The sequence below is a fragment of the Amphibalanus amphitrite genome, unplaced genomic scaffold (genome assembly GCF_019059575.1).
Source record: "Amphibalanus amphitrite isolate SeventyFive unplaced genomic scaffold, NRLGWU_Aamphi_draft 000765F_arrow, whole genome shotgun sequence".
NCBI lineage: Eukaryota > Metazoa > Arthropoda > Thecostraca > Balanomorpha > Balanidae > Amphibalanus > Amphibalanus amphitrite.
In genome coordinates, this window is record NW_024882259.1 from 96,553 (window position 1) to 119,995 (window position 23,443).

The window sequence follows — 23,443 nt, forward strand, 5'->3', positions numbered from 1 at the left end:
CAGCTATGGCCCAGCGAAAAAGTGGGGGTGTTTAACGCCCCCCCCCCCCAGCAACTCACGGGTTAAGATCTTAGGTCATTGGTTGACCTTCCCGGGTCAGATCAATGACTCAACTCGGGAGAATCAGGACCTGCTGCTGCCGGAACTTTGTTAATTGTTATGAATATATTATTGCAATGCTACTTTCCTTCACATTAGTAACGGTTTTCCTTTATCAAGCGCAATGTTTTTTTTGCGATTTGGTAGCAGAATGCTGAGCCTTTTTATACGAGGTTTTTACAAAGCTGGCGCACATTCTCTGACTTTTTGAATCTTTTGAATTTTGTATGAAGTCATAGTAAAAGCAAGTAAAAGTACCTATGGTTGTAGCGTCGTCGTCGAGTTTTCGGTTTCAGAAGAATTCAGATCCTGTTCATGTTTTCATGTATTTTGACAATTTAATTGAGTTTTCAGTGTACCTACTGTTCACTGTTGATGTGGTTGTAAAGCACCAACCAAACATTTGGGTTACTGTTGGCTTAGGTATTTAAAGTCTTTTCTGTCGCTGCAATTTAAAGGGAAGTCAAAGTCTAAAAATAGGTAGGTAGGCAGTTATGCGACATTTTATGAAAATTGCATGATTTTCATTTAATCACTTAAATCAGCCATGTATCAAGGTATATGATCAAACTGAAGACCTTCAAATCAAACTGAAGGCAACCCAGTTGGGGAAACCAGTTGGGGAAACTATGGTAAAATCTGCTATTTTTATCAGTCTGCTATTTTTAACAAATCTGCCAAAAATGGGTACGCATGTGACGTCATCGTACCCAAATATAGCAGATTTGGGTACGGCCCCATACAAAAGCAGATCTGCACCCTAATTGAAGCAAATGCGCATCAAATGCCTGGCAGATTCATGATGAGAATAGTGCTGAGAGTGATCTCTGCTATATTTGTTCAGATCCATCCGACTATTTTCAAATTCATTATTTGAAAATAGTCGGATCTGAACAAAAATATCAGAGGACGTTCTCAGCACTATTCTCATCATGAATCTGCCAGGCATTTGATGCGCATTTGCTTCAATTAGGGTGCAGATCTGCTTTTGTATGTACTTTTTGTATGGGGCCGTAGCCAAATCTGCTATATTTGGGTACGATGACGTCACATGCGTACCCATTTTTAGCAGATTTCTGTTAAAAATAGCAGACTGCTAAAAATAGCAGATTTTACCATAGTTTCCCCGACTGAAACTATGAGGCACCAAACTAAAATTTTAGCAACCAATGAATGGCTGCAGTGGGCGGGGCAATGACCATATATGGTCACGAAATCAGAAAACTTCATCTTTTCCATGCATCCTAGCATTCAAATGAAAAAATGAGGCATAAGAGTGTTTTTAACCACAGAAGGCCTACACCAACACTCATTCAGTGCACGATGCACTGGTGGCTCTGAATCGCAGAGTTGCAACTTGAAATGCAAGGTCAAAAAGTGATTGGCAAATGTGGCGAATTGAAACGGATGGTGTTGGAACTTGGAAGCCTTTTCTCTCTGATTAGTGGACGCGATACCGCAAGTACCGGCACGTTATACCGTTTATCACCCGTAGTAGCGAGGGCTGCATTTATGCCCATATATGGTCGTCAAAAGTATATTTATTGACCGAGCAATTTTTTGTGGATCTTCGCCTCCTAGTTTCCCCAACTAAACCTGAACAATGTAACCCCTGTCCCCTGAGGCTATCCACACCAGTGGGTAGAATTGGAAACTGGCGCCGGAGGGCATATTAGTCAAGTGATTGTTGAGAAGTCCTCTCCCTTCCAATGGTGCCTTACTAACAACTCAAACTGGATAAAATCAGCTGGCGTATCATAGCTATTTTTATTGATACCAGTAAAACACCTTTTGGGATAAGAACGAGCGAGCGAGATGGTGAGCCCTGCACGTGCGGAAGGGCGAGAGGGTACTTCCAATGGGGCTTGTGTAAATCACATTTTGCACGTGCAGTGGGGGTCACTCATATAGATCAAGAGTATCCGAGCTTTGGTAGAAGGGATGCAGCTACCCTATACAAATTACCGCAAGACAATCACCCAAGCGGCTGCTGAGATATGAGCCTCTCAAAATCACTACTTTTGCAAAATAGCCTGAACACCCTTGACTTTTCACGTGGCACGTGCCACGACGGTCACTGAGATGTGTCAAAAGTAGTCAATTACGGGGTAGAAGGGATAAGGCTACCCAGCAAAAAAGACTGCAGGCCAATCGGTCCAGCGGTTGCTGAGATATAAGCCTCCCAAAAGCGTTACAGGCCGGCCGGGCTGGGCCGCTCATACTGAGATTTTTCCGTTATATTGAAAAGATTTCGCTAATCGCTTCTCTCGCTGCGCTCGCTCGCTCGTAATAAACACGGTAGTATATTTTCGCATCGTGTTGATGACGTCACGCGCACGTGCAGTGGCGTGTTTCGAGTCCCGGGGGGTGGATGGTTCGCACGTGGCACGATCGAATCGCCCCAGGCACCCTTTTTTAGATTCCGCCCACCGGTGTGCCTGCTCTTGCAACCTGCCTTACGGTGACTAGATGCAGTATGCACCATTTAGGATCATGCCATGTGTATCATTTCAATTTATGAATCCTGATCCTGGCCTTTTGTGCAGCAGTTGCTGATCTAGTTTTAAAAGAATAGCATTAGCTTCATCATTTATCATATTACATTTAGACCCTTAATAATGTTATGACTGCTCCAATGTATACCTACAAGATACAATGACTGAAGGTGAAGGGTAATTCAAACAACAGACTGTACATTATGACTTGAGTTGTAGTGTTGAAACTAATTGCTGATCTCACTACTGATGTCATTGCTGACTGCTGATATTAATTTACTGTTCTGTTTTCCTCAGAATAGAGCAGCTGCAATGGCGGTTCTGAATCCGTTTGTGTCGGAGGCACTAATGCGGAAGAGCCTGGGCAGCTTGTCCAGACAGTCGGCCTTCTGGATCATGGTGAACCTATTCCTGGCCATCTTTGTTGCTCTGGAAATGTAAGTTCATTCACATCACATACCTGTTGTTATTGTTCAGTCTGTATTCTATCTTTCATTGAAATTATGCTATTCTCATTTATAAATTTATCTTTGGAAATATGGTTCAATGCTGATACTGATCAGTTGCTCACTGTACAGGCAATGATGAGGCAGCCTGAGCAGATTACAATAAATTGTAAATGCAAATACTGGTCAACGTGAACTATAACTAAAACAGGGGTTTGAAATTGAACCATACCCTGATCATGGATCATTCTGTTTTGTGATTGTCAGACTCCATTTTCGCACTAGCAGCCTACCAATACAACAAAAGTCAAAAGCTTCATGCTGGTTACTATCTGCATTGGTGAAATGTGTACTGCAGGGCGTTGTTGGTCAAAGTCACACTCTCCCCACCCCTCAGAGCTGTGTAACTGTGAGTTGGAGTGCCTCTCCACACCCCTGACCCCCCCCCCCCCCCTTCGCTGACCTCCCTCCCCCGCACCAGGTACTACGGCTCCGTGCTGGTGTCTGACCTGTTCGGCGTCACGCCGCCGCTGGTCCGTAAACTCGAGCTGGCAGTGCTGGTGATTACCTGTCTGAATCTGGCCGTGCATCTCACCCGGTACCTGTACCCGGCGCTGGGGCACAGCGTGCTGAACCTCACGGACGGCCAGCGGCGGCTGCTGACGGTCGCCCAGAATGGTGGGTGGACGGTCACTGCTCACTCAGTCTTGATGTGGCTAATGGTGAATTTATTGTGTGTACGGCCTGAATGTGCTTGTGGCTTTGAAACAGAAAATATTCATCATTTCATTCTCGCGTGTCCCAACTATAATTTGCAGAGAGAGGAACTTTACCGGGACATGTTGCAAATTTTTGGCGAAAATTTTGGTCAAATGTCAACTACACGGTTATTACGTGTTCTTTTGCATGGCGACGATCTTGGCGGCGGGGACTGTCGTGCGGTGGCTCAGCATTTCCAAAATTTCTTGCTTCGTTCGCCAGATTTACCTATTAATTTACCTACCTCATTCAGTTTTGTGGGCGGCGTCCCCGGTGGGCTGAGTGACGTCAGCGCGGGTTGGGTCGGTGGCCTGTCGTGGCGGCGGCAGTGGTAGTTTTGTTTGATTACGCTACGTTACCTTCATTACGTTGTATGTTTATTATTATTATTATTATTATATCGTTTATTCCACTAACCACGATCATCGGGTGGGCGTTACAGTGGAACATTGCCAATTCACATGCGGTAAACAGTGATGGTTGGTAGGTACGTTTAACTGTACACTGCAGGGCACATACGAGTACATTCGCATACATTGGGTGAAACGTGATCATCAGTTGTCAGTGTTTGCTTTTGCTAGGAGGTACTTTTTCAGTTCAAATTTTGAGGCATTCCTCATTCTAGTGGGCAAACTATTCCACAATTTAGAGCCATGATATGACAGTGAATATTTCATAAAATCTGTTCGCGGAGCAACCAGATCTAGGTTATCCGACTGTCTCGTCTCACGGTCAGATCTTCTAGTTATAAAGAGTGAGGATATCAATGGTGTTGTAATCTCCGGAAAAAGCAGACACTGACGAATTATATTCAATACAGCAATGTCATGTTCGAAGGCTAAGTCTCTTCGCCATGCCACATTCGCACTCTCGCGACCCGTGATACGCCGAGCAAATTTTACAATTTTAGATATCCTTTTCCCCTGTGTCAAGCCACAATTCCCCCATACAGAAACACAGAAACGGATATGTGGAAGAACTAACGAATTAACAAGCAGTGCAATAGTTTTCAAGGGCATAATGTGACGTAAGTGACTCAGGCGTATCAGCATGCCTATGCATTTGCCAACCACGGTGTCGATATGGCTACTCCACGTAAGACAGCTGTCTAAAGTAACGCCCAAACTAATTAGAGACGGCTTAACTTGTACCACAGTATCAAATACATGTACACTCTTCAAATTAATCTTTTTCAAAACACATCTAGTGCCAAAAACAGTGACTTGTGATTTGGCAGCATTTACAGAAAGGCGGTTCCGGGAAAACCACACCCCAAGCCTTTGAAGAAGGGTCTGAAGGCGACGTATCACAGTATCTAGCTCGTTTGGTGGTCCCGAAACCATCACCTGAGTGTCATCGGCGTATTGAATTATTGATCCTGATTCAGACGCAACGGTGGGTAAATCATTCATGTACAAGTTAAACAACATCGGGCCCAACACACTTCCCTGTGGAACACCTGACAGCACATCACCCTTCGCATCATTACAACCCCTCACATACTGGCGCCTGCCAGAAAGATAGTTTTTGAACCATGGTTGTTCAATACCATAGTGCGAGAGTTTTGCTAGCAATATACGATGATCTACACAATCAAACGCCTTGCTCAGATCTAGCGATACCAGAATGCAAATGTTCCCCTTATCAATAGAAGCCCTGATGGATTCCGTCAATGCAATCAGGGCATGCTCGACGGAATAGCGAGGTCGGAAACCAAACTGATTTTCTGACAACACATCGCAGTCATCTAGGTACATACTTAGCTGAAGAGAGACAAGTCTCTCGAGAATTTTGGAAGCGACGCTTAAAAGGGATATAGGTCTAAAGCTAGACGCCTCCTTTGGGTCACCTTTTCCCTTGTAAATGGGAACTACTTCCGCTATTTTCCAACAGGATGGCAAAGTACCGCTGGTAATGGATGAGTTAAACACTCGTAGAAGCGATCCAAGAAGCCTGGAAGAGAAAGACTTGAATAAAAAAGCAGGGAGTCTATCTGGCCCACATGACGTGTGTGATTTTAAGGATCTAATAACTAAGCGTAATTCGTCCAATGTTGCTGGGCGAAGGTCGAATCTAGTTGATAATACTCTTGGGGGACCAAAAAACACCTCACCTGCACATGCACTGATATTTACTTTGCTAGCGAGGTTTCCACCTACTGAGCAAAAGAAATCATTGAATGAACGTGCCGTGTTTTCATCCAATGGCTGGGCGACTTTAGATTTGCCAAGCGTTGCATTTATTAGATTCCAGGTGTCTCTGCTGGACCTATGCGATCTGATACTAGATTCAAATTTTGCTCGTCGTTCAAAGCAAATGACTTTTTTAACCTGACGGCGCATATCCTTATAGAGGGTGATATCGGACTGAGCGTTGGTGCGTCTCGAAACACGTAACTGGGCCGTCGTTAAGCGGATAAGTTGCCTGGCGGCAGCTGAAATTCCAAATCCGGATTTGTGCTTAAGTGAGACAGTTACAAACGGAGCATGACGATCAATGATTGGAATGACTGCTTCTGTCCAGCATTTCCAACCCTCGCCGGGATCAGAAACATCAACCCCGGGGGCCCAGGGTATCGCGTCATGCAGGTCTCTGCAGAAGGATCGGAAATCAATATTTTTCCATCTGCGGAACGTTATTGGGAACGGTTTCAACTTTTTCCTCTTAACTTTCATTTTGACTATTACTAAGTTATGATCAGATACGATACAATCTTCGGAAGTGCACCCTGTCACAAAAGAAAAATCACTTACAAGAACAATGTCAATGAGAGTCGATGAGGAACTAGCAATACGGGTCGGCAGTTGCACACACTGATGCAGTCCAGTATTGCCAATGAGTGTTAGTAGTTGTCGAACATGTGGGAGGTTCGGTCGCAAGAGATCACAATTTAAGTCTCCGCATAAAACGACTTGCTTGCCCTCCGACAGCAAGGTCTGGACTGAGAGCTCTAGTGCTTCGAGATCCTGTTTTATACAGTCATATATAGGTGGTCTATACACACAACCAACAACCAATGTCCGGTTGTGTCTACATTGTACGCTTACCCAAATTAATTCAAGACGCCCAGATTGTGACGTTTTAGGGCCGGTGATCTTACTGAAAGTCAGATCACTGCGACAGTAAATGGCCACACCGCCACCTTTGCGTCCCCGGTCAGCTCTGCCAGCTATCGTTAAATTAGCTATGGGGACATTTGGCTCACCTTTTCTTAGCCATGTCTCAGTAAAGCACATGACATCGATTTGGTGACGTTTAACATAGTCAGACACGAGGTCGGCTGAGGGTGTCAGTGACCTGACATTCAGATTGCCGATCGATAGCCCATATTTGGAAGTACTCTTATATTATTTTGCTTTATCTCTGTTATTCATGTTCATTTTCCGATCGTTTTACTTATAGGTTGTCGATGCGCAATAAACATTCTGGAATGGAATGGAACGGCCCTCCAGGCATTAAGTGGTTGGTTGCCAACATCACAATAAGCGATCTGCATTGATGAATACGTCTAATGGCTGTTGATAACCATTGCCGAAGTGTGTGCACGAACCATCTTCTCATTTCTATTGAGTCATTTTACATGAGTGTCTCTGTCATTCAAAGTTATTACACCAAAAGCACATAGGCTAACCAACCACTCTTTTGCTGGAGGGCCGTACTTCTGCGCGAGATTTAACCCTTTCTGGACCTAGTTGTTACACGTCAATCGGTTTTTGTACGGGTTTCTATGGCCGAGGGGTGGGACTGGTAACCCACACTGATATCCATACACTGAGGCACCTTTTCTCACTCCCTCAGATCCCGCCATCGGCTCGACCCCTCGCCCCAGCCGCTCGGGCGGCGGTGGTGGTGCGGCGGCCACGCCTATGAACCTCTCGGCGCTCAGCTGGCTGAGCGACGCGTCCGCCGGCCGCAGCCACGCGCTCTCCACCTCTGCCTCCTCGTGGGACTACCGGGACGGCTCCGTGAGCCACGCGTTCACTCCGGACCGGTCGGCGAGCCGGCACTGGGGGCAGCGCGGCTCGCCCTACGGCCAGGTGAGCGGGAGGGGGGAGAGGGAATAGAGTCAGCGGAAGAGGGAGGAGGGTCAGGGGAGAGGGAGGAGAGAGGATAAGAGTGAGAGGATGTGGAGGGAAGAGTGCGAGGAGGTTAGAGAGCAGTGTGATAAGTGGAGGAACGAGAGACTCGCTGGTGCCGTGAGTGGTTGTAGACATATTTGTCCGGTTTGAAGGCTAGGCAACGAACTCATCTCAAACCTTAGTGTTTATGTGAATAAATTTGAGTGATAATGATCGTTTGTCAAGTTTGACATCTATTCATTGTGCTCCTGTCGCCAGGGCGGTCTGGTGCCCCCCATGAGTCCGCTGGGGGCCACCTCGAGCCCCGCGCTGTCAGGTCTGCCGCGGGTCAGCACTCCGGTCAACCGGCCGAATGTGGAGATCACAGACATGGACAGCTTCCACGAGTACATGAGCCAGTACGAGGACAGGGAGCGCAAATACAGTGCCCGTGAGTACTCCGAGAGATAAGTAGGGGAGGGAGCGTAGAGGTTTCAGTTTTGGAAGTGCAGCTCATATGGTGTATGAGATGCTGTGCATTGTTTCTTTGTTTTGCTTGTTTCAATAATGATCTGTTGCTAACATTTTACGATTTATTCCACAGTGAACGCGTCTGCGGATGCATCAGTCAACCAGAGTGCCAGTTTCTGGAACCAGAGTCGCTTCTCGCTGGCGGATTTCTTCACCAACTCGCCCCAGAAACACGTCTATCAGGTGGGAATACGAGTAATGATGCGTCCTGCTTAACATGTTAGTGACGGGCGATGGTATAGGCAAGGAACGTAAGTTATGTTCCGCAGTGTCCGTTTACCAACATCTCAATTAACGCGGCACAGTTTTCACTGTCATTGACTTTTTGCTACGATTGAGGGCCGGTCTTTTTATGACGCTTATGTAGCCTGACCTTTGCTATCACTGTGACCTCTCCTGTGCTGTCACTAGGACCTGCCTCTGTCCTGTACTGACATTGTAACCCCTCCACCCCCGTCAGCTGTCGATCCGCAGTCCGTCTGAGGCCGAGGACGGCCCGGGCGGTGACAAGGAGAAGGACAACACGCTGAGCTCCGGGTTCGACCCCGTCTGGCTCAAACTGGATGTCAGCAATGACACGCTGTTCAGGTGGACGGAGAACATCAGAATTGTGAGTACTCGCGTGTACGGTTCCGATGGGGAGTTTGATGAAATGGAGAGTCGAAGGGGAAATACGAGGGATGCAGTGAACAATGAACGGCTTCATCACAGCAATCACGATGAATTAGTTTGAGGTGATGAATCATCTGGACCGTGCTGACCCCTCTGTCGGGATTGGATGTGATACATCACAAACGGCCCAGTAGATGGCGCCGGTGGTACCGTCCGTTGGCATGTTACAGGAGTGGCGGTACGGTAAAAAGGAGTCTGTGCATATTCCGTAGTGTGAGGTGTTTGAAGTCTGTTTTGTGTGACGCTGAGGAATTATCAGCCCTGCAGCCGCGGTCGGTAGTTCACTGAATATGCACTTGCAGTTTTTCGGTCTGTTATGCAGTCGTCTGATCTTTCTGCGAGTCGGACGGGGACCTCATGTCTACGTTTTCCACTTTTCAATTCGACATGTGGATGCATGCGTATATTTTTCTAGTTTCGGTGCACATATCGTAAATGTTTGCTAGGATTTATGTACTATTTTCACCTGTTTCAGTGGCTGTGTCAGACGATCTTCGTGCGGCTGGTGAAGGAGATTGACTCGGTAAACGCGGCGCTGCGGCGACACGGACTCTCGGAGGTGCAGATCGGTAAGTACCGAGTATCCCCTCCCCTAGGGGTGGTACAGACTCTCTGGGTGAGTACCACGTACCCCACCTTTCCCTGCGGGGTGGCGCGAGCTGTCGGAGACAGACCCACAACGTGGCTGAGTTCATGCCTGGGTAGGGGGGATGGGGGGGGGGCATAGTTGCGCCCATTGTATTTAACGCTCAGATGTACAGTCCTCAGCAGACTGCGTGGTAGGTATTCTTTTTCCAATAAAACCGGTAGTAACTCAAAGGCTATGTTATCAGTCGGTCGGAACTCACTGCAAATAGATGCGCTATGCTCTACTCCTTCGGTTGGGTCTATCACTAATCGAAGTATACGCCTTGTGTGGCAACAAAATGCAAAAGTTTGTTTTGGGGGCAAATATAAACTTTTGGGTGTTGTTCCCAAACTGGGTGGAAAGGGAATACGATGATAATGCCAATCTAGGGTGCAGAGTCTCGCGCATCTTGCTGTTACGATTTCCGAGTGACCGATAGCATAGTATTCGCGTTATTCTCGGTTTTGTCAAAAAAGAAAAAAAGAATACCTACCACGCAGTTTGCAGAGGCCGCTGTACCATGCCTATTTTTTCTAATCCTGATTCCAAGTTCTAACTTTTTGAAGACATGATTCCGACTGGAGTTTGCTATGGGAAAACCCGCGGTTGGATATGTTCTTCGTCAGTCTCGTTGCCTACGTCGAACACCCTTTGAGTGTTATTTGCCACACCTCCGAAGCCGACAAGTGTTGCTTACTTTTCCCCGTAAAGTATCGTCTGGTGCCTATCTTCAGTTGATATTTTTGCGTAGTTTGTCCTCTCCTTGAAGCCAGCATTTTTCAGCATACTTGTCGAATGAGAAACTGCAGGTGTCTTGAGCAATTCCCGACATTGCTGTATCATGAGTCAACCTATAAGCTGTCCTTTTTTTTTGCTACACGATCAATTGTTGCTTATAACGGTGCTCCCAGTACCGTTGAAGCGTGCTGTTTATGTCTGTGCCCATGGAGACGCGTTGTTAACGGCAGTAGCCGTGTTTGCTGGTGATTATCTAACGAAACGATGTCACAGACGGCCTCACGAACCTTGTTTGGCCTGGTTGTTAGTGTAAGTACAGACAGAACGATGTAAACACAGAAAAGCAAGCAACTGGGATGTTGAAGTACATCTTTTAAGTAAATACTCGTATCCACCTGACTGAACTTCCAGAATTCCACTTGTTACAAATGCTGTCTTGGAGGAGTTCGTTTTGATGACTATTGATACAGTTACATTTCTACCGCTGCGCGCTTTTCAAGTCAATTACGACAATGCAAATAATGTGATATACTGACGTTTTCACGCAAACATCCACCGTGCATAGCAAGGACGAACTGGGCGAGACTGTTGCTTTGTCAAACCACATCCCACAACAATCGATTCTGCAGCGATGCAGCGCCAGTATTTAGTGAGCAGACGTTAACCCTCGCATGTGTGCGGCGTTTGCCAGCTTCTAATGTGTAGGGGGGGGGGGGGGTCGGTTGGACCCCCCCCCTTGCCGTTTGGCCCCTGATCGAGCTAGAGCTTCGCGGAAAAAACGAGCGTGTTGCCCGTGACGAGAGGAAGCCGATGATACCCAATTTTAAGGTCCTAGGTCATTGGTTGACCTTCCAGGTCAGGTCAATGACCCAAAGTCGGGAAAATCAAGACCTGTTAGAAAGTCGTAAAGTGTGGCTGCTAAGGGGTTTTTCAGGGGGCTGATCACGAATATCGTGTTAGTTTTTATCACAGATGATGTCTTGAAGCATTTAGACCAGGTCGGGTCAGGTCAGGTCAGGTCAACCAGTAGGTGTCGTGACGGGTATTCGTAGTACGTGTCAACCGCCTCTGACAGCTTCGTAACATGTTACGAAGTCACCAAAACTACTTCGTAAATGTTCAAATGGTTGCTAAATTCGAATTCAGCTCCAAAAACTAGCCTAGAAACATGTAAAACTCGAAAAAGTGACCCGAGGTCACCCGAGGTCACGAAAGGTCAATGACCTGACCTGACCTTCAGGTGACCTTGACACACACGGGAGCAACATCAAATCACATGTTTGAACGTTTGAAACCACGAAAAGCTTGCAAACACGCGGCTAGTGCGAGCCGACATACGCGAAATCGCGATTCCGGCCAAACATGGTCTCGGAAAAGAGGTCACAGGTCAAAGGTCATTTGGGTCAGGGTCATGAAATTTTCAGGGTAGGTGTAAAATTGATCAATGCGAGGGTACTGAAAGTTTCGTCGCGATCGGCCGCTTTTTACGCGAGTTATTCGCGAAAAACCATGGGGGGGTCCATCCGACCCCCCCCCTACACATGCGAGGGTTAAATTAGACGGGAGCCAATTGCGGCCTCATTAGAAGCACAAGCGATGGATTTTCTTACACAGCTATATGTCGCGTGTTTACGAGTGAACGTGTTGTAATATTTTGGTATAACTGTGTTGTCTTTCACAGGCGAGGTCGGGCTGGACAAGCTGAGGAAGACGGCTCAGATGGTACAGGACGTGCCGTCACTAAACGCCGTGCTGCACTTCCTCTCTGTGTCCACCCACCAGGAGTACCTGGTCTACAGGATCAGAGGTAAGGGACCGGGTACTGTACACTATACAGGGTCAGAGGTAGTTTCCTCGGTGCTCAGTACCTGGTCTACAAGATCAGAGGTAAGGGGCCGTGTACAGGAGTACCTGGTCTACAGGATCAGAGGTAAGGAACCGGGCACATACAGGAGTACCTGGTGTCATGCAGGATCAGAGGTAAGGGACCGGGTACCAGGAGTACCTGGTCTACAGGATCAGAGGTAAGGGACCGGGTACCAGGAGTACCTGGTCTACAGGATCAGAGGTAAGGGGCCGGGTACAGGAGTACCTGGTGTACACTGTACTGGATTAGAGGTAAATGTACTCAGTGGCTGATTTACAGGATCAGATGTGAGTTCCTGGGTACTGTACCAGTACCTGGTCTCAGGAGTATAGGTTAAATACACGTTACTATGTGCGGTATTCCAGTTGTATTCTGTTGTGCAATGGGAATCGGATGAAAATTGTTTGCGCGTTTGTGGGGATTACGCCAGGGGTTTTTCGTTGATGTCAATTACATAACCGGATACTACTGCCTACTGGTTACGCTATGATTTAATGGCATTCCATTTCAACCAGAGTGCGGCATTAGTCATTACCGCGCGACATAGGATCGTGTTTGCGCTATTTAGAGTTCAACTTTGTACTGTCGCTAGTTGCTTCTAGTTCATCGGGACACTGACCGTTCTCATTTAAATCTGTCGGAGTGTCGCCGGACTTCCCGCATACCGCGTTGCATGCTTTATAAGGCGTTTATGTCTCTGAGCGGCCAGCTAAGCTGAATGCTGATACCTGTTATGGTCTGGGTCCCTATGAGGGCACGCAACGCCACGTTATGTCTCTCCTAGCCCCACTGACCCAGTCATTGGGTGCTGTAGACCCAGCTGTATCTCCACTCCCCTAAAACCCCGCACACGCCATCAGCCCCGCTTCCCCTCCCGTGTTTCAGAGCTGAGCCGCGGCGGCTGTATGCAGGAGTTCCGTTGGAACGGCGGCGGTACGTTCAGAGGGAAGGACTGGGACGAACACCTGCCCACCGACTCGGCCGTAAGTGACGGGGACGTCCTCTGAGGGGCGCCCGGATAATAGAGGACGCCGGTGGGCCTGCTGGAGATGAGACTCGTTCACGGATAGTGTGGGGGAGGGAGTGTGTGTGGAATCGTTCGATTTGGTATGGTAATGGCGGGGCTGGCCTACGGACGCCAGTATCCTGTACCTATACGGTGACACATTTAAGTTAGATTTAAAATTGAGCTTGTTGAATTCCATTTTGAAACTGTACAGGGTGATTTTTTTAAACTGTTAAAAAGTAAATGTCAATGGTGGCCCCTAAATCGAAAAATCGCGTGCAAAAAAGCAATGCACGTGATAGATAAATCTGGGACATTTTGTATGGTGTCATCATTTGTCCCTTTTAACCGAAGGCCTCGGCCCCAATGGAGCCTGAAAATGTCCCACCAATCGGGCACGCATGGTCCATCGCCGTTCAGTAAGGAACGGCACAAAACGATGATTTTGAAGCATTGAGGCAGTTCGAAGCATACGATCATCGAGGAGACACCCCAGAAAGACTTTAAATAATGCACGAACAAGCTTGTAGTCAAATAACCTCCAAACGGTTCATCTGGCGTATGTGCAGCCTCTGAAGAATCAGTCTTCAGGGAGCAGGAAAAACAACGAATCAGACACCACCAGGGTCGCCAGTATCGAAATCCTCGACATGCCCTTAATATACTTCTAGTTTCTGGACCCAGCTATGGCAGATATAACAAGAAAACATTGGAAATATCTGGCAGAGCTGAAAATGGGTGATAGGAGCCTTTTCAGTCCGCCTAATGGGTATGTGAGTCCATAGTGCTGTTCAACACCTGCTCAGGCGGGCTGATTCGTGTTGGTGAGAGAGGGGGCAACTTCAAGCACAAGTAAAATACACGATGGACGTTCCTTCACATCGTGTCTGCATGAAATCAAAATGCCCCAGAATGCTTGTCATCCTTGTATATAATCTTGCAATATATATTTGTATTTTAATGCCACTAGACCTCATTATTTTTTAACAAGTAAAAAAAAAATCACCTTGTAAAATAACATTAGACGTTTATTCAATGCGCATCAGCTGTATATAACTAGTTGCAAACATGTGTCATTCATTGATGCGATTAAAATTAACATTTCATGCTTATCAATCAAAATGCATTTCCATGAATTTCATAAACCCTTATTTACAATCCAGCGCTACATTCCCCGTCAGATTATACGATTCAGAGTCCCATTCCTCGGCGGATTCACCCCCTACCCCCGGTTAATATCGGCAGATTGTGATGCACATGGTGGCCGCTTACCTGGACGGCCGGCTGCCGCCGCACCCGTCCCACCCGGACGGCCGGACGTTCAGCAGCGAGCACCTGAGCAGCGCGCCCGACAAGCCGGTAACGGGTCCCGGCCGACTGGTCATCCACCAGGCCGAGATCATACCGCCGCGCTTCTGTCTCATCGACGGAACCGAGATCGTCGAGCTCGCCAAGGTGGGTGACGGGGAGAGGGAGGGATGGGGAAGGAGAACAGGGGGAGGGAGATGCAAATGGCGGGAATGCATACCGACAGAATGATATGAAGTTTGGAACAATGAAAACTAAAATAGTCATAGGCAATTTTCACATATTGGGATTCAAATATTACTGTATCCCAAATAAACTGGCACTTGGGCCCGGCAGACATATGGAAGAAAACTATCTTGATCAAAATATAAAGGAATTTAATCCTGTAAATACCAAGAATTGTAAACAAAGATGGAATCATTTGTTCCCGGGAAACATGGTAGTTGCTAATAAACCCAGCGAAGCTGTTATCTCCCCCACTAATTTACGAACATTTGTATCAATTATTCAGCATTCAAAAACCAACATGGTAATTGCTGTTGTCCTACCCAGAATTGCCCCGTCTGGCGCGGCGGTTACGGGTGTGGAAATGGGGAGTTATGGGCGGTTGGTGTTCGGCCGTTGTGAGGGGTGGGGCTGGCGGGTCATGGGTCAAGGTGTGGAGGGTGGGGGAGGGGCTGACTCATGGACGAGGACTGAGGGAGGGGCGGGGGTGGGGTTTGATGGAAGGTGGAGGGTGGGAGGGTGACGGGAGCGGATGGTGGGGGCTCAGTTGACGAGCGAGGGTGCGACCGGAAAATTGCATTCCGAATTCGCTCCATGGAAAACTTAAACTTGTATGTTGTTAGGCTACAAGATCTAGTATTTTAGTACAAGCGTCGTAACAGTAAAAATATTACAACTAACCGTTTTATGATCGTTCAGTTGCTAATTTATCAGTCAGAAGTTGGACAGCAGTGATATTGCAACTGATGGGTGCGCCGCCGCGCTCACTTGGCTTAAATTGTCGTCAGCAATAAGTGTTCGATCAGCCTGAACTCCTGAAGAATGTCTGCCGTTCAACGTCTGCCCCGTCCACACACTTAGTTGTGCGGTAATCCTGGGCTTAGCGAGGCTGCGTTGAGCGGTCGCTGCGGTCAGCGCGGCCCGGCCCCTAAACCTCTGCGGTCGCTAGGCGGGTGGCGATGGTGACCTACGTGTGTGTGTGTCACCTCGGTAGAATGGTGGGTTTGTTGACCTTTGCGACTTTGTTAAGTTGACCCAAGTCTGTGATCCTGGCTAACTAATTGGAATCAGGTGATTTTGTCAAATGGCTCCTTGTAAGCCCTTATTGACCCTATGTTAAGAGTAACTATAAACTATAACATAACTATATACCTCAGTGACGTTATTCACTGAATGTGAAATGGCCTCAGTGACGTTATTCACTGTGGCCATTTTTGCAAAGTCATTTAGCGAAAACCAAACCCGTATCTTGGGTCAATTGACGTGATCTCAGAGGTCAGTGACGTTCAGTGAATAGTTATATATATATATATATATATATATATATATATAGTTATATATAACTATATATATAACTATAACTTATATCAGCCGTTTTTTACGCCAAACCTACTTCTTTCCCTACGTTTTAGTCTTGTGTGACCCTTACGACCTCCAACATACGCTGACCTCCGTCTAACACCGTGACCCGTCCGTGACCTTTGTTTACCCCCGTGTTCCAGGGCCGTAACAACCTGTTCCACACCCTACTGCTGTTCCTGTACACGGTCCGTCGCAGCCACGGCGGCATGCTGGACCGAATCCACATCGGCCCGGCAGGACTCAACGTCGAGTGGGTCATCCAGTGACGTCATCAGGTAACCGTGACGTCGCCAGACACCCGTGACGTCACTCATCACCCACCGTACTTCAGTCATGCTGAAATTCATCAGTGTAGAAGCGGTACCATTCATTCATTGGGTAGAAGTGGTGCACCCACCCATGACGTCATATTTCACCCACCAAGAACGTTATCAACCAGCCAGTAGTGAAATCAGAGTTCACCAGTGACGGCATCATTCACCGGCGACGTCATTATTCACCGCTGACGTCATTGTTCACATGTGACGTTATCACCTGTCAGTGACGTCATAACTCAGCACCGACATCACGTCACCTTGCGGAAGTCCTGCCTGCCATCGGCCGCTCTTCTCGGGCATTCTCGAGGTCCGGTACGGGTCAATTTAGGAGGATATATCGCATTAGTGAAGCGTGTTTCACCGGCCAGATGAGGCCTGAGTCAGTCAGGACTGTCAGGAGGATGACGTGGCGGGCTACTGAACTGTGCACCGGATAGGACTGTCACTCTGTGGTCAGAGGTCGTGGCCCCCTGGCCTCCGAGACTGCCGGTGCCAGCTGTGGTGATGTCACCCAGGTCGTCTCGGGGTCGTTTGTGCGTCGGTCGGGTACTCTTATACTGCTGTGGTGGGTTGAGTGGAGAGGATGGTTGAAGTTTGACGAGGCTGGATGTCTGAAGGCTGACGCGAAGACAGTGTCCCTGCTTCACAGTGCAATGATCTCATCACGTTACGTCACTAAGGGCAAACAGCGTCACACGACGTCACACGCGTCACTTTCGTCACCCGCCGCAGTCCGTTAGACTAACATACAGCGCTGCTCTCCGCTCAATTCGGTGAACAGTGACCGTGTTGGCTTTCCATGACGCAATCCAGCATATCCCGCTAGGCTGAGTTTCACACGTGGGTATCTGACCAGGCTAGCTGAGATACACCAGCAAAAACAAGATCACAGGTGCGGTGCCGTACGGTTTTGGAAGTAAGATTCTGTTCTGGGGTGTTCTGGGGGTTTCCCGGCTTGTGGGGTCAGGCTGAGACTCTTCGTGAAACATTCAGACTTGATGCTGAAACTCGTGAACATTTTGACGAGGAAGGCCTCACACATTGTATTCACTGGTGTTTCCGATGTGTAAAGTGAACGACTGGAATGTGTGATGATCTGTGTCTCGTTGCGGCTGGCGTGTTGTGAGAGATTGTGCCCGAAAGACGGTGGGACCGTTTATGTAATGTGTGTGCATCGGTACTAGAGTGGAAGTGGTTCATATCATGCCTTGCGCACGTGAGTCTGTGCTCGTGGGGTCGATGGCAGCCTGGGATGCCGCAGGGTCTGTGATACAAACATTGTCCGACTCTCTGGGGATCTTCAGTCCAAGCATTGTTGAATTTCAACCGTTTCCCAGTTTGTAATATATGACCTGAAATTTCTCTTTTTTTCTTTTTTTTTAGTGTCTGACAATTGCTAATTCACGAAATTTTGCATGCAACCTTAGCCCATGCCGCTTTAGTGGAAGGGCTGTTAGGCAGTGGGCCAGGAGAGAGCAGAAGGATGCAGAAGGATGCATTGCGCCCCTGGCCATCAGTATTGAATGTGTTCCTCACTGCGTGGACAGAGGACACTTAATCACGTTATTCGGCCTAAGTGTTACGATATATTTACGAGTGAAGTGATTTCTGGCTTTTGCAGGCTGATTCATCACTCCAAATAACTTATTCAAATTCATATAAAGTCTGCTATATTCACCATGTTGCAGAACGTGCAGTCTGAAAATGCCGCTGATTTTCTGCTAAACCTGGTTAGTGAACCTATGCACACAGCCGCTATTTCAGTTCGGAAGTGGCCAAAATGCGATAACTCCTTAACCAGTTGACATTTTGCCAAGGAATTTTTATTGCATGTGAAGTCAACCGTAAGGTCACATATGGGAACGTATGAGCATCCATGCTGATACATCATTGCCGTAAAAAAAATATTTTTGCTTGTAATCCGCGGATGACTGGTATATCCCATAACGTGGGTGACTCGGGAAGGGATTCTGCATAGCTTCCCTGTTGTCTTTGAAACTACTCGTTCAATACTAAAAATTCAAACGGCTTCTGATAGGAATAGCTGACAAACGAAACCTAACTTTGCCACAAAAGGTCATGGAAAGGTCATGGACTCATGGGTCACAAAAGGTCATGGAAAAAGTCATGGAAGGAAATGTATACATTTTTAAGGTCATGCGACACATCTTTAATGGTCCATTTCGGCAAAAGCATCTAAAAATGATGTCATCTGGGTCGTCCGATTCGAAACTATTTTCATTCCACAAATGAAGGTCAGGTCACGGCGAGGTCAAAAAGGTCAAATTTTGAAGTTGAACATTCTCAACAAAAAAGATGTGCATCGGATGCAATTTGAGCTCTGGAACACGATGATGCTATTCGTTTTGGTTTTCGATGTAAAGAACGTACTGAAATTGCCTTAACAATATCGAAAATTGTGATTAACCGACTACGGTAAAATGCAAAAGCCGATAGCATTGCCATTTCTGAAGATATCTGACTGAAACTTTCCAAAAGCAATGCAAATGTTACATACAAAAGCCAATTAGGTTCATTCTGGTCGATGGCTGCTCCCCAAAACTATGAATGTTATCAATCATATCGGACATTCTTACGATGTTCTGTTGGCTGGATGTCTTTTTGCTTTATTGAATTTGATCAGACTACATTCAGTTAAGACGACGTACATTTATTGGTCACCAGGGCATCGTTTCATATAGCGAGTCCGTAACTTACGCCGGTTTTTGGTCTTGTATTTCAAGTGCATGTGAAGCGATAAATCTATTTCCCCTTCTCCCTTCTGTTCTTGCTTGGAAGATGAATAAATTCAACGATTCAAACTAACACCATCGCTTCACATGCACTTGCAATACAAGACCAAAAACCGCCGTAAGTTACGGACTCGCTTTATGAAACGAGGCCCTGAAAGTATACCCACAAGTCAATCGACAATCGACAACCAATAAATGCAATCGACACGAGCGTCGAGCACCCCTCGGCACAAGCAACTGCCGGGGGCGGTTAGACGGACCGCGCTCCTCTCTCGCAGCTGATTGGTCAGCTGCCGAACCGCACAGACGTCAGCTGCACGGCCGCCGCCCGGCCGACCTGACCGGGGTCGGCCGGGAGGCGACCTAGCGTCACTAGAACTGCAATAACTTTTGCCGGCAGTGTGATGCCGACCTAATTTTTTCAGCAAATGAATCACAATTGTACGGTATATGTTATGGATGTTGTCTCGATGTGAAGACGCTGTGCGTTTTTTGGTAGGCCTATGTAAATATTGAAATCCTCAAGCCCTTCTGCTTTGTGCAAGTGTGCAACAATTAGCTTACAATAACTGAGTGGGTAGTTTTTTGATGCACGATTGTTACCAATGGATTCCGCACATTTTCCCCGTTCAGCTGATATCTTACTTACGCATTTTCAAGCAAAGAATATGACAGGAGACTCGTCAACATTTACATGAAAATCGCAGCACAAGTTCGGTCTCACGGAGCAAAACAAAACGGTGTACTTTGGGAGTCCACCAATCTGTGCCAGAATGAGTAATATTTTTCTGGATGATATTTTATACAGTCTGATCAATTTACGACCAGACAATGTGAGAAAATCACGCTTTAAAATTTGTCGAAAATTAGGGTATTGGCCACTTCTGAACCCGGATAGCGGCTGTGTGCTATGGTTACATATGAACCCAATGAGATTACGGTTCCAAAATCCGTTTATGTCACGGAAAGCTGTGTACAGATTACTTTTAGACTTGTTTCCCTTCCCCGATAACCGCCTATAAAATTTTCGCTCACTGTCTTCGTTTAGCCTCCGAGCAAACGATTTTCACGGCACTCGCCACCGCAGATGGCGGGCCGGATCGCTGTTTGCTTTTCCAGATTAATTGTCCAAGAATGCCATTTCCACCAAAAATAAGCCACGGTCCCGAGTACATCAAACTTCTTGCAACCAATCTCTATCTCTTACCACCCTCAGTCGACCTCAATCCGCCGTAGTCGGCGTACTTTTCCTGTATTGGGCCTTTCTTGGGACCTTGCTTACGATTGAAAATGGGCGAAGGGTTGATGACCCTATATGGCCACCTCCGAAATGGCCTGCGATATGGTGAAAAGGTTGCCTCTGACACGAGGTATACTAAGGCTTATGCCAATAACGGTACCATGTTTCTCGCAGTTCTCAAAACGGTAGAAGTGGCCAACAATGTGAAAAATATAAGGTGTTTACTTATGGGACACCCTGTAAGTGTGAGGGCTAGTATATGTGGCGTGGGTGTCTAAGCGGTTGATTCCGTTTCTAAGCTATTAAATTGTCCAATATTTGAGGCTGTTCAGTTCCTCGCCGTTACATCAATGAAATTTGTCTGAATACTGCGCTGTCATACGCTAGTATGTGCGCTTGTGTGAAAGGAGCATGCATCACAATACGATTTCCACTTTTCACTTGCTTTGGGGCCACTTCCTTGTTCGGTTTTGCAAGTAAACGCCCTTGACTTGGGCTTGCATATTAATTCATAAATCGAATTATTATGCGATATGTATCCTTGACGTGGCAATGGGCCCCTACTGTGTCAGACGACAAACTAGGATTTATCTTTAGTGGCTGTGGAACTGCTAGCTGCTGATTGCTGAGCCTTATTTAGATGCGCATTTGGTAGGCTATTTTAGTACCGTGAGGAAAGACCTATGTGAACTATGAACTTCAGAAAACTGAAAGGTTAAAAGAAAAAGCGAAAGAAGCGATGAAATATTACATGTAAATGGTTAATGGTGCTGTTTGTTTGGATATCTGGCTGGTAGACCGGACCTTTTGGCTTTTGCACTTATCTAATCACGGTGTCTGAGTTAATAACGGATCGCCTTCGATGCCCAGACACTGTCCACTCGGATCGCACGTGAGAAACGGTCCCCGGAGTCGGGATAAACCGGTACTCTGGCCGGTCTGTCCGCATTTTCAACTCGCCCCGATTGCTGCCGATTAACCGATTTCGGAATGCTCTGATCGGTTTTAATGAGCATATGCATCTGCAGGCTAGACAACGGGAATATATCGAACACCCTGACATTTGCCGGCGCCAGTCGGAAGAGCGGCTGCACCCGGACTGTGGGTATTTGGACAATGGGGTCCCCGATGTCGGCGGATCTCGGTCACCTATTCTGCCGATTGGGCTACTTCCGAGTTTGACGTCATTAGAGGTATCCACTAATTGTGGACGGACGTGCAAGTGTGCCGTGAGAAACGTTTCCCGTTTTGGCTGCTGGCTCAGCAACTGGTTTGCTTTGGAGGGTGAGTACTGCATAGGTACCCTGATTGTGATTCCGGAGCTATAGCCCACTGACAGTAAGTCCACTCTAACCACTTGCCATTGTCACATTGGACAACATATGTACACAGTTGTAAACATCTCTCTTCCCAAAATCTCTATCCATAGACGATTATACGAAAATACAGGTTTCACACTTCACAGTTCTGAACAACACATGATTTCATAAGATTACTCCTGCGTCGTTTTTCGAAATGGCCTCTCAATCTTCCCGTGTTCTTCTTCGAACCACGCACAGAGTTGATGGCCAGGCTTTGTGAGTTCGTTGCCCCTGCTGCGCTTCCTTCTGGGCGGCGCAGCAGAAGAACAAGATGGGACAAAAAGACAAACCTCCGTGACTCGACGCTCATTAGATCTGCTCATGGCAATTTGGTTTACCGACGCGGCTTGTTTCGGGGTTTATTTGCTGCATGGCAGTGTGGTTATGGAGCCGTCCTCGTCGTCCCACAATGTTACTGCGCCGGCCGCGGGCGGTCGTCCGGCCCGCCGGTTATTGCGGCCATAAATAGTCGCTCTGTGAAGCGCCATGGCACGGCGCCGGCTGTAAAACGAGCCGAGCCGAGGCGCCGACGGGGCGCGCCGCGCGCAGTTCCCCGGTGAACTGTAGAATGGCTGAAGGAAGGGCGACGTGATAGGAGCAAGAAGAGTCGAACCCGCGACTGGAGAATAGACAGTGGAATAGCCCGTGTCCGTCGGTGGCTCCAAATAGAAAATTGCCTGGATGGTGGCCATTGAAGCTGACACCTAAGGCGGCGTGTGCAACAGTTCAGATAGAGCAGCAAGCATAGTTCAAAGTAAATTACGCCAGAGTGTTCCGCAGATCCTATCGACCGTCGTCGGTGGGCAACGGGCAATTGTCAAGTCTCAAGCAGCAACGGCTTTGATGTGGTGATGGACCTCGATCAAAGTCATATCCACTGTCTATCTTCCCAAGGCATATCCACTATCCCAGGTCAATCTCGGACTGCAGGAAATGCGATCACTCCCCGACTGTCGTCGTGCTGTAGCTGCTAAAAATTGTTGTGGCTCTCCTGACCCGAGCCGGTCTCGGCTTCCGCCGGTTCGCCCGTGAGACAGTGACGGAGCGGAAAGTTTGCCAGCACTCCGGCTTTCCGGGTCAGGTCGCGAAACATTCCGGGGTACGACGAGGCTCCGATACAGAACCAGTTGCCAACACTGTGGCGGGCTGGGCCTGTAATTATTGACACGAGCACGCTCCTCTGAATGCAGCCCAAGACTCAGATTCATGTAGAGAATTCACACCCTGTGACCAAACCGGCCATTCCTGTAAAGAAATTCAACATCTGGATCAAAACTCCGGGTCAGTCGAACAGACGGATAGGAGAAAGCAAGATGAGGTTTGCAAAGTTCATAGCTTGCATATCTGAGCACAAGATCGCCCCGGTGACATTATGCTAATATGTTGTTGGATGTCTACCGCGGATATGTGCAATGTGCATGGTATAGCTTCATTAACATCATGACTCGTGGCAAAACACGACGAAGGCTGTGCGAAGCGTCAGTGCAATTTCTGCTGGCTCAATAGCAAACAAGACCAGGCTGGGCAGCCTCTGAGACATTGCACACATTCTGTCACATTATCCGGCGGAACACAAAG

At 47.5% G+C, this 23,443-nt stretch overlaps 1 protein-coding gene across 6 annotated transcripts; it reads left to right on the forward strand.

The window, feature by feature from the left end:
- Positions 1-306: 306 nt before the first annotated feature.
- LOC122365825 (transmembrane protein 209-like) lies at positions 307-17,873 on the forward strand. Of its 6 annotated transcripts, none has more exons than XM_043337402.1 (12): positions 307-324; positions 2,892-3,031; positions 3,522-3,718; positions 7,598-7,836; positions 8,137-8,308; positions 8,462-8,571; positions 8,849-8,998; positions 9,536-9,629; positions 12,108-12,233; positions 13,179-13,276; positions 14,545-14,754; positions 16,335-17,873. In XM_043337402.1, exons 2-12 carry the CDS (start codon positions 2,907-2,909, stop codon positions 16,458-16,460), a joined length of 1,647 nt encoding a protein of 548 aa, XP_043193337.1. In that variant the 5' UTR covers positions 307-324; positions 2,892-2,906; the 3' UTR covers positions 16,461-17,873. The 6 variants fall into 6 exon arrangements, with proteins under 6 accessions (XP_043193337.1, XP_043193335.1, XP_043193332.1 ...); XM_043337400.1 differs by having other exon boundaries at positions 318-353; XM_043337397.1 differs by lacking the exon at positions 307-324 and adding an exon at positions 326-343.
- The last annotated feature ends 5,570 nt before the right edge of the window (positions 17,874-23,443 follow it).